Source organism: Astatotilapia calliptera, chromosome 12, assembly GCF_964374335.1.
Source record: "Astatotilapia calliptera chromosome 12, fAstCal68.1, whole genome shotgun sequence".
NCBI classification, from domain to species: Eukaryota; Metazoa; Chordata; class Actinopteri; order Cichliformes; family Cichlidae; genus Astatotilapia; species Astatotilapia calliptera.
Window position 1 is genome coordinate 25,406,924 of NC_137433.1, and position 15,194 is coordinate 25,422,117.

The 15,194-nt window shown below is 39.2% G+C and overlaps 1 protein-coding gene across 2 annotated transcripts in view; it reads right to left on the reverse strand.

Annotated features, from left to right (window-relative positions):
- Window positions 1-15,194, reverse strand: part of pde4d (phosphodiesterase 4D, cAMP-specific) — a 209,955-nt gene that overhangs the window by 183,417 nt on the left and 11,344 nt on the right. Inside the window, exon 2 of one of the 2 annotated variants that reach the window (XM_026186601.2) lies at window positions 3,646-3,744. In XM_026186601.2, the coding sequence (XP_026042386.2) occupies window positions 3,646-3,690 (45 nt within the window). In that variant the 5' untranslated portion in view covers window positions 3,691-3,744. Of the gene's footprint in view, window positions 1-3,645; window positions 4,065-15,194 lie in introns of those variants that run through there. The other variant, XM_080308786.1, reaches the window with a different exon arrangement.

Here is a 15,194-nt window from a genome sequence, read left to right on the forward strand (position 1 = left end):
GTTCAAGTGTATGACTGGATATATAGCATCAGTAGTTTTTCTTTCTTATTTTCAAACACAGCAATAAGAGAACAAATTCAGAGAAACATCTTCAGACTGATTCAAAAAATGAATAGAAAATAGAAATAGAAAATAATTTGTTACTAAAACAAGTGTCACAGGTCTCTGTGATTTTTAAGGATGAGCCAGTTTATCAACTATATGATTGCATGTTTCATTAATACATATGCAGGTAATCCTGCTACTGTTTGCTGCTATGCAATACTATCTACCCTCTTATTTCTCCTGCTATATGGGATCTCTGATCTCTGACCTCTCTTGTTTTTCAGGATTACCAGAAAGCTGCCAGTTAAAAATCCAGATGGACAGCGGTCAGTGATGGGCAGCTTGCACATAGCTCAGGGAACATTATGTGAGAGCACAGACATATTCTGTTTAGGTGGTAGTGTAGCTGTCGTGAGGGATGCGTGATGAAGGAGGTATGCACTGAAATAAAAATTCCAGTTTTGAAATGTGTGGAGTTTGTGCTGTAAAGTATAAATACTTCAGGATGTCTAAATAAGAAATGAAGTCATTCATGCTGTCTGAGCATACATGACAGCCAATAAGGATTTAATGTATGCTCAAAGAGCATACAGCTATGAGTTAGCTTCGCTGGCTGTATGTAAAAGATGGGCCTAGCTTTTCCGTCTGAAAAGCAAAAAAAAAATCATAAAAGCTGCAGTCTCTGTAATGGCCAGCAGAGGGCGACTCCTGTGGTTGCAAAGAGAGGTCAGATTGTATGAAAGCCTATTGGAAAATGACCTTGCAGCTCATTTGTCCACTTGATGACCTCGGTAAACATTAGGTATGAATAGATTTGCTTATGTCTTATTTGCTGGTTTCTCTTAATGAATACAAATGATGTGTGCATATATAGTATTGTGCAAAAGTCTTGAGCCACCCATCATTTGCAAACGGGCAAACATAAATGGAAATGCAGCATAAAAGACAAAAGCAGAGTTTGTATCATTCTAAAAAGCAATATCTGGTATGACCACCTTTTTTCTTTATCACAGGCAAGCTTTCTAGGGATTTCTTTAAGTAGTCTTCAGGAATAGTTTTGTAGGCTTCATGATGGGGATTCAAAGCTCTTCTTTGGATGTTGGCTTCCTTTTGTTCCATTCTCTGTCAAGATGATCCCCGCTTCAATAATGTTGAGGTCTGAGCTCTGGGGAAGCCAATCATGACTGATAGTGTTGCACTGTGTGTTTTTTACTGCATTGGTAATGTGTTCGGGATCACTGTCATGATGCAAAATGATGGTATTTAATGATGGTTTAAAATCTCACTCTATAGTTCATGTTCATGATGCCATTAATTTTGACAACAACACTGGCTGAAACACAGTCCCAACTCATGTCCAAGATGATGGCTGTAGACACTTAATACTGCACCTCTCTCCAGAGCTCGTCTGCACAACACTGACAGTGATTTGAACCAAAATTCCAACTTTGGATTCGTCATTTCCTAAAATCTGTTGCCACTGATTTTCTGTTCAGTGCTTGTGTCATTTGGCATACATCACCTCCCTATTTCTCCCTATTCTCCATATTTAGGAATGGCTTCTTCACAGCACCCTACCACTGAGACCATTTCTGATGAGGCTTCAGTGACTGGTCAGGTCTTCGCTGGATCTTTTCACAGCATGACTTTCAGATACTGTACATCTGCTGTAGATAACTTTATAGGTCGGCATCTTTTGTGTTGTTAGGTGCCTTTTTATGATTCATAGGTTGGTAAATGGCTTAACAAAAAAAAGATCACATTACCCTGAAAATGGTCTGGTTCAAGGAGTGGACTGAAAAAAAAGCAAATGTGAAAAAGCATCTGATGTCCAAAGACAATCTTTGGATGACCTTTACCAAGCCTGGAGAACTATTGCTCAAGACCACTAATATGTTTTATATCCAGTCTGCCGTAAGCTTGTTAGTTGTGTTGTATTTGTAGTGCAAAACTAATCAGTTGATTATCAGTTAGTTGACTGAGGGAAAAATAATTGGCAAATATTCAGAAAACTGGTTTGAAACCATTTTAAGGAACAATTTGCAAACAGAATCTAAATTAATATTCTCTTGTGAAAATTTGCTTTCTCATGCTAAGTGAGAGAATCTCACAGTGTGTCTTTGCTTTGTAATGGATAACGAGAAATGTCACATCAGGTCAGGCTCTTGAAAAGTTGCTTTTTTTTTACATTCAATGAACCAACCAATTACTCTGGAATGAAAATAATCATCGAGGAAAATTAAAATTAAATTAGTCACTGATGATGATGACTGCATGACTAATTAAACCCTAAAAACATGATTGCCGAGGTGAAAAACATTTGTCAGTCAACAGCACAGCTTCTTACGTATAACAGTCCCAGTAACCCAAGCTCTTTATCATCATCTAAAAGAAACCACTGGCCTTTAATCACAGAGTGATGAACAAAAAGATTTAATTTGTGTAGGAAAAACATTGACTCTGCCATTTATAAAGCTAATGTTAACATACATGAAGGCAAAGGTGTACATATGGAGATCTTTGAGGCTGGACTACATTTTATATGAGGTTCATTTAAAAGAAATCATGCTCATATTGCAGGTTTATAGCAAACATTGAAATGCCATTTTCGTCTGGGCATGCAAGGGAATTTGTGTTTTATTAACACATTATGAAGACTAAGATGTTTTCAAAAATAAAAAATAAAATGCACTATCTTCCTAACCCTTACAAAAAGAGACCTCTTATTTTTTTTAAATCACAAGTTTGTTTGTTCTTCACTAGATTTCACAGACCAACCCTATAAAATGTACATATTTAGTACATTTAATTTGAGGTATGTCCTCCTCTCAATGTGAGCCAAGCAGTTACCCATTTGAGCATGGACTCTACACATGTCCAGATGTGTTGTTGAATTGCTCTCTGTTCCTGAACGAGTGTGACTGTGCAATGGTAGTAGCTGCCTCGGATAAACATGTTGACCCACTATGTTCTAGGCATGCTCAGAACATAGTGGACATATCAGGACTAAATGCTGGCTAAAGAAGTCTCTGATTATGCTTCTCATCCAGCAAGGATCTGGCAGTGTGTGGGCGTGCAGTGTCCTGCTGAAACAGCTGCAGGGCAGTGTGCTGCTGTGAGAATAGCAAAAGTACAGGCTCGAGCACCTTGATACCTCTGTCCAGTCAGATCTGCACCAAGAACAAGCAGAGTTGGTGCTCGCATGGATGCAAACCTGCAGCAACAACTCCGACACATATACCAACATTCAAAATCCCAATAGCCCAGCCTTGGTCAACTTTAGCGATGGCTAGGCTGTGCATACACTGTGGCAGTGAAATTAAACAAATTCTGTGGTGTACAAGTGCACAAATTACAAATCCCTCCATTAACCAAAAACGACTTCCTGAACACGTTTGGCTTTTCAAAGAAATAAGAATTATAGACCAAGAAATGGATTTAAAACAAAGATTAAAAAATGTATTTCAAGACACTGAACTTGTACAACAGAATCTTTTTGGCTTATGAAGAGAGAAAACAGAGAATACTGAGATGTAAATGCATGTAAAAAGGAAAAAAATCAATAAAACTGCAAAAATTGCAAAGCTGGTGTTCACTCACGCTGTCTCGCTGGCTGTCGTCCCCGGACCGGTCATCCTTTTGCATGGTGCGGGCCACCTCTGGCAGGGCTCAGTCAGTCAGAGTTAATCAAAAAGTGGGCTAACAAAACAAAAAGAAATAAAAAAAGATATAAGTATTATTTGTACCCATTTCACACATTTGTATTAACCTAATGTCATTATCAAACTGGTGATGTAAAGTGGTATAAAAAAATCCAAAGTTCTGCTTGTTCTTTGTGAAGATTAAACCAAATGGAAAAAAACAGATAAATATTTAAAGAATTTATACGCTGAGTGTGGAGTTTCTAAAATGTACTACTTATTATTTTCAGGTAAGAAAGCAGTAATTTGACAGGCTGAGGCTCTTCCACCTCCTGGCAGCTTTGTGGTTTCAGAATATGAAAGCTTTGATCTCCCAGACAACATGCACATGTGTATACATGTGCATGTATGTGTGCGTGGTAAATGGGGAACATAATGCCCCGAGTGTGTTGGTAAGAAAGGAGGCATGCTGGGATCCACTGGCCTAATAGGATGCATTAGAGTGTAAAATGTAAAGGTCAGTGAATTATCAGCCAGAGTTGCACAACCCTTTTCTGTTTACCTGGCCTAATAACCCAGAGCCTACACCTGTCTCATTCTCTCTCTTCTTCACTTTCTTTCTCTCTCTGCCACACACACACACACACACACACACACACACACACACACACACACACACAGATAGGACCAACTGTGTTTAAATGGATGTCCAGAACCATTCCCAGAGCCTAAAGTGTTTTGACACATGCACAAAATCCGGTGTAGCTTCAAAGAAATGAATAATCTAATTGGTATGGTCTGTTTGCTGCATAGATAAATAGTCTATTTGAGTGTTAGCATTCTTGTCATCTCTTGTTTTTATGCACCTGCGAGAAGCATCAAGAAAGTAATCAGACAATTCAGAATTCCTCGTTTCACTCTCTCCTGCGGTTCTGCCTATATTTCTGTCAAGGCTAGTGCGAATCCATATGTGGATTTCTCCAACAGCAACTTCTTCCGTCTGTGTTCCGCATGAGTGGTACCCAGCCAAGCAATGAATTTTTATCAGCCATATAAAGCAACCTATATACCTTCACATCACTTCTTATTTACTATATAATCCTTTGTTTCCATGGCCCACGAGCCCAGGTACAACAGCAACTCCATTCTGTCCCTGCCTGCCTGACAGGACTCAGCAGAAACACTGGATGTACTCTAAGTGAGAGATCAGCCAAAAAGGTCAGACATTATCCTTCTGTCTGGTCTGTCAGACCAGGTGCATGTCCACTAAAAACATGTGGAGTGACAGGATGGTCAATTAATCACCACAGACAGAAAAACTGAAGGGCTGGACAGACTTTATTGATTAGTCTCTGAAGAGAAGAGAAGAGAAGAGAAGAGAAGAGAAGAGAAGAGAAGAGAAGAGAAGAGAAGAGAAGAGAAGAGAAGAGAAGAGAAGAGAAGAGAAGAGAAGAGAAGAGAAGAGAAGAGAAGAGAAGAGAAGAGAAGAGAAAGTATTGCTTTTTATGTTAGTCCAAATCTTAGTACTCATCATCATCATGAACATAGGGTAAACATGTTCTTCACTAAGCATGCACAGGCACCTAAAATTTACACACAATGATAATACTCAGACATTTTCACAGACAAGTTGCATTCAAACAATGTAACAAACACACAACAATGTAATGTAAGGCACACAAGGCAGATTATAGTGCATGCAGAGCACAACACAACCTCAGGGAAAACCACAGCCTTGACCTATGCCGAACGCTCATGATCAACTATTTGTTCATTTGTTAACTGTTATGAACCCATACACTTCCCCACATTTACTACAGGTCATGCATTTCAACTGTTTTGCTTCAGTGTTTTCTGATTTAGCTTTAGTTTTAAAGTGCCATGAATGAATAAACAACAAAGATGCAAATAAATATTTGTTTGAATCTCTTATTTTACTTTTCCTCTACAGTCACCTCTTTCGTGACAATGCAAGGGCCTGTGATTATGCTGTCTGCATGTTCTACCAGTGCCCGTCTGGAAAACCCTGTCAATTATTTTGAATTTGGTTATGTTGCAGTTTGGCAACACTATGCAGCTATTTATCAGTCAGTGCAGCTCAATGCTACCAGACTGACAATGCTGGAAAAACTCTGACAGACAAATTGGTAAAAACATTCTGTAAAGTTTCATAATTGTAACCTGAAGAGTCGAGATACCATCATCTGACAAAACCCATCCACAGACAGACATATAAATACCTGCCAAAGAGCTCAAAATGGCCTTTGAGGTAGTCACCGCAACAGCAGGTTTCTCCAGGACCAGATTTTCCCATTATTGCACAAACACACACCAGCTGTGTTATTTTTGTGCTTACACACCATAAAAAAATACTTCATATAACAAATGTAAAAGAGTGTGTGGCAAGAATGTAAAGTGGGCCTGCATTTAAAAATGGAGATAGCAACAGTGACATCATCCATTGGTTTATGGAGATTGAGTGGAGAAACTTGTTTGGGGTTTTGTTTGTTTGTTTTTTAATGGATTTTAATGGAGAGTCATTGCCAGCTAGCTTGCTTAGCTAAATGCATCTGCAGAGTCACAGCAACAGAGGCTTAGAAATCGGTCTTGCAACCACCAGTTGTGAGGGGAAAATGTGTATTCGCTGACAGGTTGTGAGTGGCTACAGTGCCAGTCATACAGGGCTTCGGGCTGGTCATCAACACCCTGGTCATTAACTACCTATGGTAAAACATGTACTCCTCACCCCGCCCCCAAAAACCTCCTTGTGACTGCTTTGATAGTTAGTATATTGCTGTAATCACAGTTTGAATGGAAGTGACAGACGTGTCTACAAACATTGTTTTGTTACAGTGAAAAGTCCAAAACGACGTGGACATGAGGAAGGTGTGCCTTCAAAGTAAAGGTTTTGACTCAACAAGTTTCAAAAGACTCAACTTTTACTTTGAAGTCACGTTTTCAAGTATTACTGCCACTCGTCTAATAGTTAGCAAGTGTTTGCAGACAAATATAAAATATACTGGGAACCACCAGTGCCCCCCCTCAGACACACCTATGCTATCAATTTCAAAATCCCACTTTGCTTTGTTCTTGAGTTATTTCATTCATAACATTTTCAGAAAACTTGACCTCTTACCTTGACCTTGAGGTCAAGGACGCTGAGATTTGAACTTGTCAGAGACTTTTGAGAGAATTTTTTACAGTGAGAGAATTTTTTGCAGTGGTAAGAAAATACAAGAAACTGTAGCCATCTGCTAGCAACCAAAGGAATTAGTAGGAGGATTTGGGTGCAGGGCGTAGTTTGCAACCAATTTCACCCAGTGACAACCAGTAACATCCCAGGAACCACCTCCAAGCAGTTGGGCAATACACAACTCCCTAGCAAGCAGTGGCTGCATCATGTTCAATACGGTCGACAGCTCTTGAGCAACGTGTGCATGAAATATGTACACTAGAATTATGTTCATACAAGGGAATTCTGGACTTCTTGGAAGGGGCTTTAATGTTGAAATAGATAGCTACAAGATTAGTTGAGGTGAATTTGGGATTTTTAACTTGGATTTCTGTAGAGCTTTCTCACAAGGTTAAGCCCACCTTGCTGCTGAAGTTGTATAAACACGAGAGGTTGTATCATGTGCAATATGGACATTGTGCAGCGCTCATGAGTCAGCCAATCCATCCATCCAGTAATCATAAAAAAATATGTGCACAAATACATGACATCTGTACATCTTTCAAAGTATTTATTTTGCCATGACAACACACACACGCACACAGAAGTTGAAAACAGCCACACTGTTTTGGCTTTTAAGGGGAAGAAGCTCTTAAGGAGAATGAAGCAGACTTCTCTTCCCTCGCCATCTCTCGAAGTCTCTCTGGTCCTGGCCGGGAGCCCAAATCTGATGATTCCTCAAAATAATCAGAAGAATTTCAGCCTTGAAAGCACTGGGCTAATTTAACAAAAACGGAATCAACAGGAGACATGGCTCAGCTACAAATACACAGAGAGAGAAATAGAAGGATAAACGGCATCGCACTCTACATCTCAGCCAGCTATTATTATTCACCTTGTTATAACACGCTGCTGGGAGCTACGCTAAGTGGATGAGAAGAATACCAGCATGTAAATTCTCAATTAAAAGTGCAGACAATAATTACAGTTATCTGAACTGTGCTATAAGGATTGGTCATGCATGCCTGCACTCCTGACAGAAAGTCTAAATAAAGAGTCAAAAAAATAATAATAACAATGGCACACTCTCTTCCGGAAACAGCAACACCTCCCCGACAATTTACTTGTCTAACTGATCTCTCACAGACATACGAGTCAGCAGCACCAGAGTTTGTGCATTAAAACAAATCCTTTTGTTATTTTTGTTTTGAAGACAAAGGGTCCTTCTTGCTTGTGTGTCTGAGTGCATGTGCTGGATCAGCGCAGCAGAGCATGTGCCTGCACCGCGACCACAGGGGGCTGATTTCTGTCTGAGCTCAAGCATTAGTTACACAAGGCACGATTAGACTTACACATCCCCAAATCCAGACATGAGAACTGCCCTCTGCTGGTGCCAATTTCTTCCCATGTCCCTTTGATACATCCTCTGTTGGCTTTTTCAATTAACTTCCTGCCACCTTTAGGAGAGCAATGAGAGTTTATCCTGTATAATCACATTAGGCGAGAGAGCAAAAATACGATGAGGCACTGTATGGCCCCCCTCCCCACACCCAACTCAGTAGTAGAAGGTCACGACTGTCTAATATGCTCTAAATTTTAACTGCTGTTTGAAATGTGTCTTTTTTTTTCTTGTTGAGAGCTCACAACTGGTTATTGAATAATCCCTCAAAAGTAGCTCAGCCTTTTATTGTAGCCGTTCAATCAGCTGAGATGAGCAGACACTGCGGCTTTTGTTGAAATAGCCAGTCGCTTTTATTCTCTTTGTAGGCTGATCTGCCTAGACTCTATTAGTCAGTCTAGGCAGTCTTTTTGTACAATTTGTCAAGCTAATATTTTGTCGACAAGCCGCTGGGAAGTCATATATAAAATATTAATATTCAACCTTAGATGGGAAACGCTGAAGTGGGACAAATCCGTAAACAAATCAGTCAAAGCTGTTGCAAAGCTTCATATTAGACTCTTCAAATTAAAATAAATTACAAACCATTATGAGGTACATTAAAGTGTTTGCTGGGTGAATAGGCAAGGAAACGTGTTTGATGCGCACTAAAAGCTCCCCACATGCCATCCAATTATGGGTCTCATTTCTCAGCCACTGACAGAAGAGGGCTTTTTTTTCCCACCTCATGTAGCTCCTCCACTTATCTGAAGATGGCAAAACAAATAATATCCAGTTGATTTAGTCATTTGATTTTGGTCACTGATTGCTGCTTTAAGATCGCTGTTCAACCCCTTTTGAAGTAAGATGAGCTCTCGCACGGAGGAATAAACTGATTTTTTTTAAAAAGAAGTAGAAGAAGAAACCTGGCTTCTCAGTGCTGAGCAGCAAGCAGCTGTCTCCCCACTCACTGACTAAAACATAAGCTGAAACAAGGCAGTGGCTCCTCCAAGTGGTGCTCTGATTGTTAGTTATGACAGTAAAAGCAGAAAAGATGAGGCTGAACTTGTAAGGAAACAGCGATGCCGACGCCTTTATTTGCCTGACCTTGTCTTGTCCTATATACTAAGGGCAGCCATTTACTGCCATTCATTACATACGTCAGCTAACCAAACCACTGAAGGGCACACACACACAAACAAACACTCACTTATACTCAAAGGCATGCCACTGTAGATTTGCAAACACGCGCCCTTGGAACACAACACACAAATTATAGATGTGTGCTGTCACTTCAGGAGGGATTGTGACAGTCCTTATTCTCTACTTCAAAAATATACACTTTATCTTATGCAAAGCTCCAATTCACTGTCAAGCACGGACGAATGGAAAGCGTCTGTAATAAAGCCATATCTGGCAGAACAGCACAAATTTCCTCTATTCATTATTGCAGCGCTCTGTTGACAGTGATGAAGTCTTTGCGGCAGCTCGAAACAATTCCACAGCAAGTCGACCGTGAAAATACAACAACATTTTACCTGAAATGTAAATTGGCTACCACCCCTCAAGCCTCCTTAAAAATAATTGTCTTATATTCCACCTATTGTCTGACAGACCCAGGCGTGACTCAGACACTACACTGTTTTCTTGTTGTGTAGTGAAATTGAGGTCGTCACACGTGGGAGTATTTCGAAAACAATTTGATATTCAGCTGCGCCGTGACAACAAAGTGCCATCTGATTGAATTTCCTTCAATTTTAGGCAATTCAGACACACGTATTGGATCGCTCACCGCTAAAAAAAAAAAAATTGATTGGTGTTATATTTTTAAAAATCGTTGAACGCTTAAAAAAAGACAATACATTTCCGAGATCATCTGAAGACCAACTTTAGAGTCACTGAGATCTTTCCTAAAGCACTAAAATACAACCTGGTTTTATAGCAAAGCATGAAATAGTCATGAAAAAATAATAAATATGTTTTGTTTTTGCACAACTTTGAAATGAATGTAGTTTAATAGCAGGTATACAGGCAGACCCATAATTTAATGGACAGACACACACATACATGTCGCACTGGCTATGAAAAAAGTGACGACTGTTGTGTTTTATCTCAAACGATCATTTTTTCTCACCCTAACCAATTCCTAAACTCTAAACAATGGCTAAACCTTTCCATTACTGATGCAATCACCACCACCACCACCACGCCCTCCAGATTTCAAATGTGGATGGAAAACCTTGAAAATTAAAGGTGGAAGATTTGTGTCCAGTAAACCGATAAAAAAAGAGTCCATTGATTAGAGCAAACGCAGTGAAAGGATTTAAAAAGTCTGAAGAAGTGCATAGATTTTGAACTTAGAACTACATGTTCATGATTTTTTACAGGTTCTTTCTATTGATACAGACCTCCCCCACTGCTATTCATACTACACCAAATAGTTACTTAATAAAAAAGTAACTATTTGGGCAAGATACTGAACCCTGAGTTACCCCTGATGCACCCATGTGAGTGCAGGAATGCTTGGGTAAAAGTCTCTAGAAGTGCATAAGAAAGTGCTTGGTTTGTAGTAAGAAAGCTCTTTCTATTAAAACAGTAGAAAAGCATTATAAGCATTAGTAGTCCATTTATTTCACAAACTGCCTAAAAGACTTTTATAAACCATGAGTTGGAATATACAGTGTGGAAGGTTATGTGCTGTAAATTTATATAACTTTACAGTTTTAACTGCTGCAGCTGCTGTCAATCTTCCATTTTCACCAAAGACCACCTCTTCAGTTTAAGAAGTCCTTGAATTCATGACAGTTTTCAAACCCTTTGACCTTTCATATCTAACCTATCGCTTCTGGCAACTTCTCCAATTTATCATAGTTAATACAGCACTAATTGTCTCATTAAACCACTCTAATCAGAGGGCTGATCCCCCTCCTCCCCTCATACAGGATTTTGCTCATTAGGTTCAGTTTATCCACTGCACTGCAATTCTTGTGAAAAGAGCAGAAAATGTTCTGGGTCTCAGAGGGGAGCTTTCTAAAGCCTGAGACCATTACCAGGTAAGTGGTGTCTATTGGAAGATAATGCTGAGTAAAACTGCAGAGCTACAGTCAAACAATTTTGGAGACTGTTGGGAACTAATGGGATAGCTTAGAGTCTATTGGCTTGACTTATTTTTTTACGTGTTCCCTATCGCAGGTCCATTAGCTTAATGTAAGCACAATACAAAGCCAGTGGTGTACCCCATTAGTATATCATGTATATGACTTAATAATTGTTTAAAGAAAATTTCCCATTGCTCTCAGCAATTACAGATAATGGTTTAATGGTCTTTTATCAAAACTTGTGAGTGAATGTTCTGATAAATGCACCAGTCACTGAACGGTGCACTTTTGTGCACTTTCACTGCTTGGTTCAGTTTTCATCAGCCTCGCATACAGCCTCAGAGGGCAGCTGTTGTCAGGAATAATGCACAGAGAAAGCCCTTGTGTGCTACTGCCACATGACAGTATTATCTTCCTGTACTGTATTTACAAAATGTTGTATTGTGTTTGCAGGCTGTAAACTTGGATCAAATAAAATGTATCTCATTCTATTTGAGACAAATGTAGCTGGAGATTACAGTATAATACAGTAGAACTCGTTTTTTCTCTCTTTACAAGGTATTGATGATCTCAGGACTGCTGTATTAAAAAGTGAATTGGAGATGCTTTCCTATGCTTTCATCTCCTTGGTTTTTAGTTTTGAGGCCTCCACCTACATAATCAAACTCCTCCACCCCTATTCTCCAAGCCAGGTTCTCAGGGTCTCAGATCAGGGCCTTCTTCTGATTCTCTGTACCCAACTTAAAAGCTCCTTAGCTAAAAAAAAACAACCTTTGGAACAACTGACCACTCCCACTTTGCACCTGTGGCTCATTTGGTCAGTCAGGCATTTGAGCAGTCTTTGTGTTTTGTTTTGTGTTGTTTTGGTTTTCATTGGTGCATCTATAAAACACTTTCTGCTGATAAGCAGCTTTGCTGTTCCATTGCTGCCCCCTTGTCTTCATTTGTTAGTTGCAGTTTACCAGAAACTTCATGATGTATACTTTAAGTGCTGATGTTGTGTTTGTGGCTTGCTTTGCTGACCCCTGGTGGCCAAAATATATACATATGAAATTATGCTGGGCTGATAATGATTTAGTGTCATTAACAGCATAGTATAATATTACATTTATGCAAAAAAAATCATTGCAGATTCTGCATATAAATGTGTATATATTTCTATCTATTTTATTGTCGGATACGTCCTATACTGCAGATGCATGGAAGAAGTGTTTTGCTTTAAACTTCCAGCAGAGGCTCCCAGAGAACCAAGATTTATTTCTTGCCTTCTACTCTGTATAAATTTTAAAATGACAAAACTTAATGATATTATAAGACATGCTGCAAAACAATATGCTTTTGAATACGAAGCAGCGATATATATTCACTATATGCTGCTTCTAGAACAGGTTTTTCTTCTATTTCCGCTAATATCAAATTGCAGAGTTGTAAATATTTGTGGTTTTTCCCTGAGCTGTGATACCCAAAGACAAAGTCTGCTATCCAATGTCCCCCCTAAACACATGGTGCTAGCCCTGTTGACATCATCGACCCCAGGCATTAGAAGGCCCTGCAGAGCTGGTGATGAGTCACTCCTGTCGGTCCAGGCCAGTAAAAAGCAGCAGACACACAGTGGTGGGGCTCTATTGCAACTTGCATCTCTTTCATCAGATGTGATTCGATATGCACGCTGATGACCAGCAGGACAAAGAAATGAAGCAAGGTCACGAACCCGCGTCTGCTGGTTTCTTTCCATGTAATGACCCGGCTAGCCTGACAACTCCATGCTTTCACAAGAGCTCGTGGGTAAAATTCTGCAAGCTAAATATGAGAAAGATTTTGGAAGTAGCCTTTCATAATCACATACAGTTGATTTTAAACTTGAACTGCAAGTTGTTGTACTTTAATGTAATTATTTTATTAAGTCATACAATTAACTAGAAGAACCTTTAAATGGATTGTCAGTTATTGTAAACATCACAGTCGACAGTCTTCTTATCAGACGTGTGATACACAAACTGTTCCACACACACATACGCACGAATACACACTTCAGGGGGAAAACAAATGTGTCAAAGCACATTAAAGCATTTCCACCTGAGGCTTTTCATGGTATTTCTCTTGGCTCAGTAGCTTTATCTCGTGCGAATTTCTGCAGTGTTAGTGTTGCACCTTTTCTGCCCCACAATATTTTAACAGGCAATTTTTATTCCAACTGAATGAACACAGCTCTGCCGAGTGCCTAGGCTTGTGGGGGGTTTTTTTTCTATCTGTAGTACAAATGAAAAACTTTTTAAAATATAAAATATTACATTTAGTTGGTAATTTCTTGATTTGATCCTTAATTTAAGCAGTGTTAGTGCTGGTCTTCTGCACACTCCAACGCTTCAGGTCAAAATTGCCATAAAGCAAGCAAACAAGATACAAGTAAACAAAAGTGGCAGACTTTAAGTGCCCTTGTGGATTTTGTTATATTGAGGTCTAGACTGAGAAGGAGCATTAGAGTAATATCAGAAATAATGGTGATTGGGCCCCTACAGGCAGACATTTTCACTCAGCTGGGAATGAAATCAGCGTGTGTGGCTGCACTGATGAAAAGGGGTGGTGATAGGGAGCGGAAACTTCTACAATAGAGAGGCCTATTTCATATATCATCTGCAAACAGTGTATTCTGAAGGATTCAATGATGAACTGTTATTGTCCATGTCTGTAGTTCTTATTAAAGATCCTACCACCTGTATAGAGACTGACTATTGTAGTTCCATGTAATGGTTTGGAGATAATCATTGATTTTCAGATGTATACTTGAGCTTATTCAGACAGAATATGTCATTTAGGATTTTTTTTTTCTGTTATGGGTTTTCTAATGTGGGGTGAGGATGGTACATTTTAATACCTTGATAGAAAAACACACAATGGAACAGTGTTAGTCATGGTTTGGTTTCCCCAGAGTCTAGACCTCAACATTATTGACACAGTGTGGATCATCCTGACAGAGCACACAACAAAAAGCACATTCAAGCTTGTTAGAGTTGTAAAAACTCTATTTTTGCCTTATATACTGCAGTTATATACTGAGTTAGCATATGTTTCCATAAGCTGATATACTAAAAGCCTGTATAGATACACTACCTACAATTTTTACACATAATTGTGAGCATTTAAAATTCAAACTATAGTTTTTACCTCGAGTTTGGTGATATGTGTTTCATCATTTGTGTCTGCAGGGAGAAGCCTTGCTCTTCATGTGGTTTACAACAGCTTAGCTTTGAAGGGGAAAGTGCTTTTGTTAGCTAACTAGCTAGCGAGCAAACATTCAGGAATATTTGGAGTTAACTGTGTATCTAGATGCAAGTTAGGCCTACAGGTGATAAATAATACATTAAATGCCTTTAATCCTCAAGTGACCAAGCTATCATAACTGAATGAGGTCATTTTAAATTTCATTTTACACAGGAATACTTTCAATGGCTACATCAGGTTCTGTAGAGCACCCCCGGGCCAGGGACTGGTTTGGTACTGGGCTGCGAGAGTTGAGGCTCGGGTGTGAAATTTATAGTTTTCAGGGTTTTTATCGGTTTTTATTGTTATTTTTTTGTTGTGTTTATCGTTAACTCGGTTTCCCTGGGTCTTTTCCCATGTGTAATGAATAAATCTTTTTTTGTACTGGTACTGGTTTTATGGACACCTTAAGGCCAGTCCGTGAAAATATTGTCAGACATAAACCGGTCCGTGGCAAAAAAAAAGGTTGGGGACCGCTGCTGTAGAGAACACTTTGAAAAGCTACAGTACCTAGATAGCTAGATCATTGTGTTACAGCATTTACAATAAACAACAAATAACTAACAGTTGAAATAAAAAGTAAAAGAAAAGTAAACAAT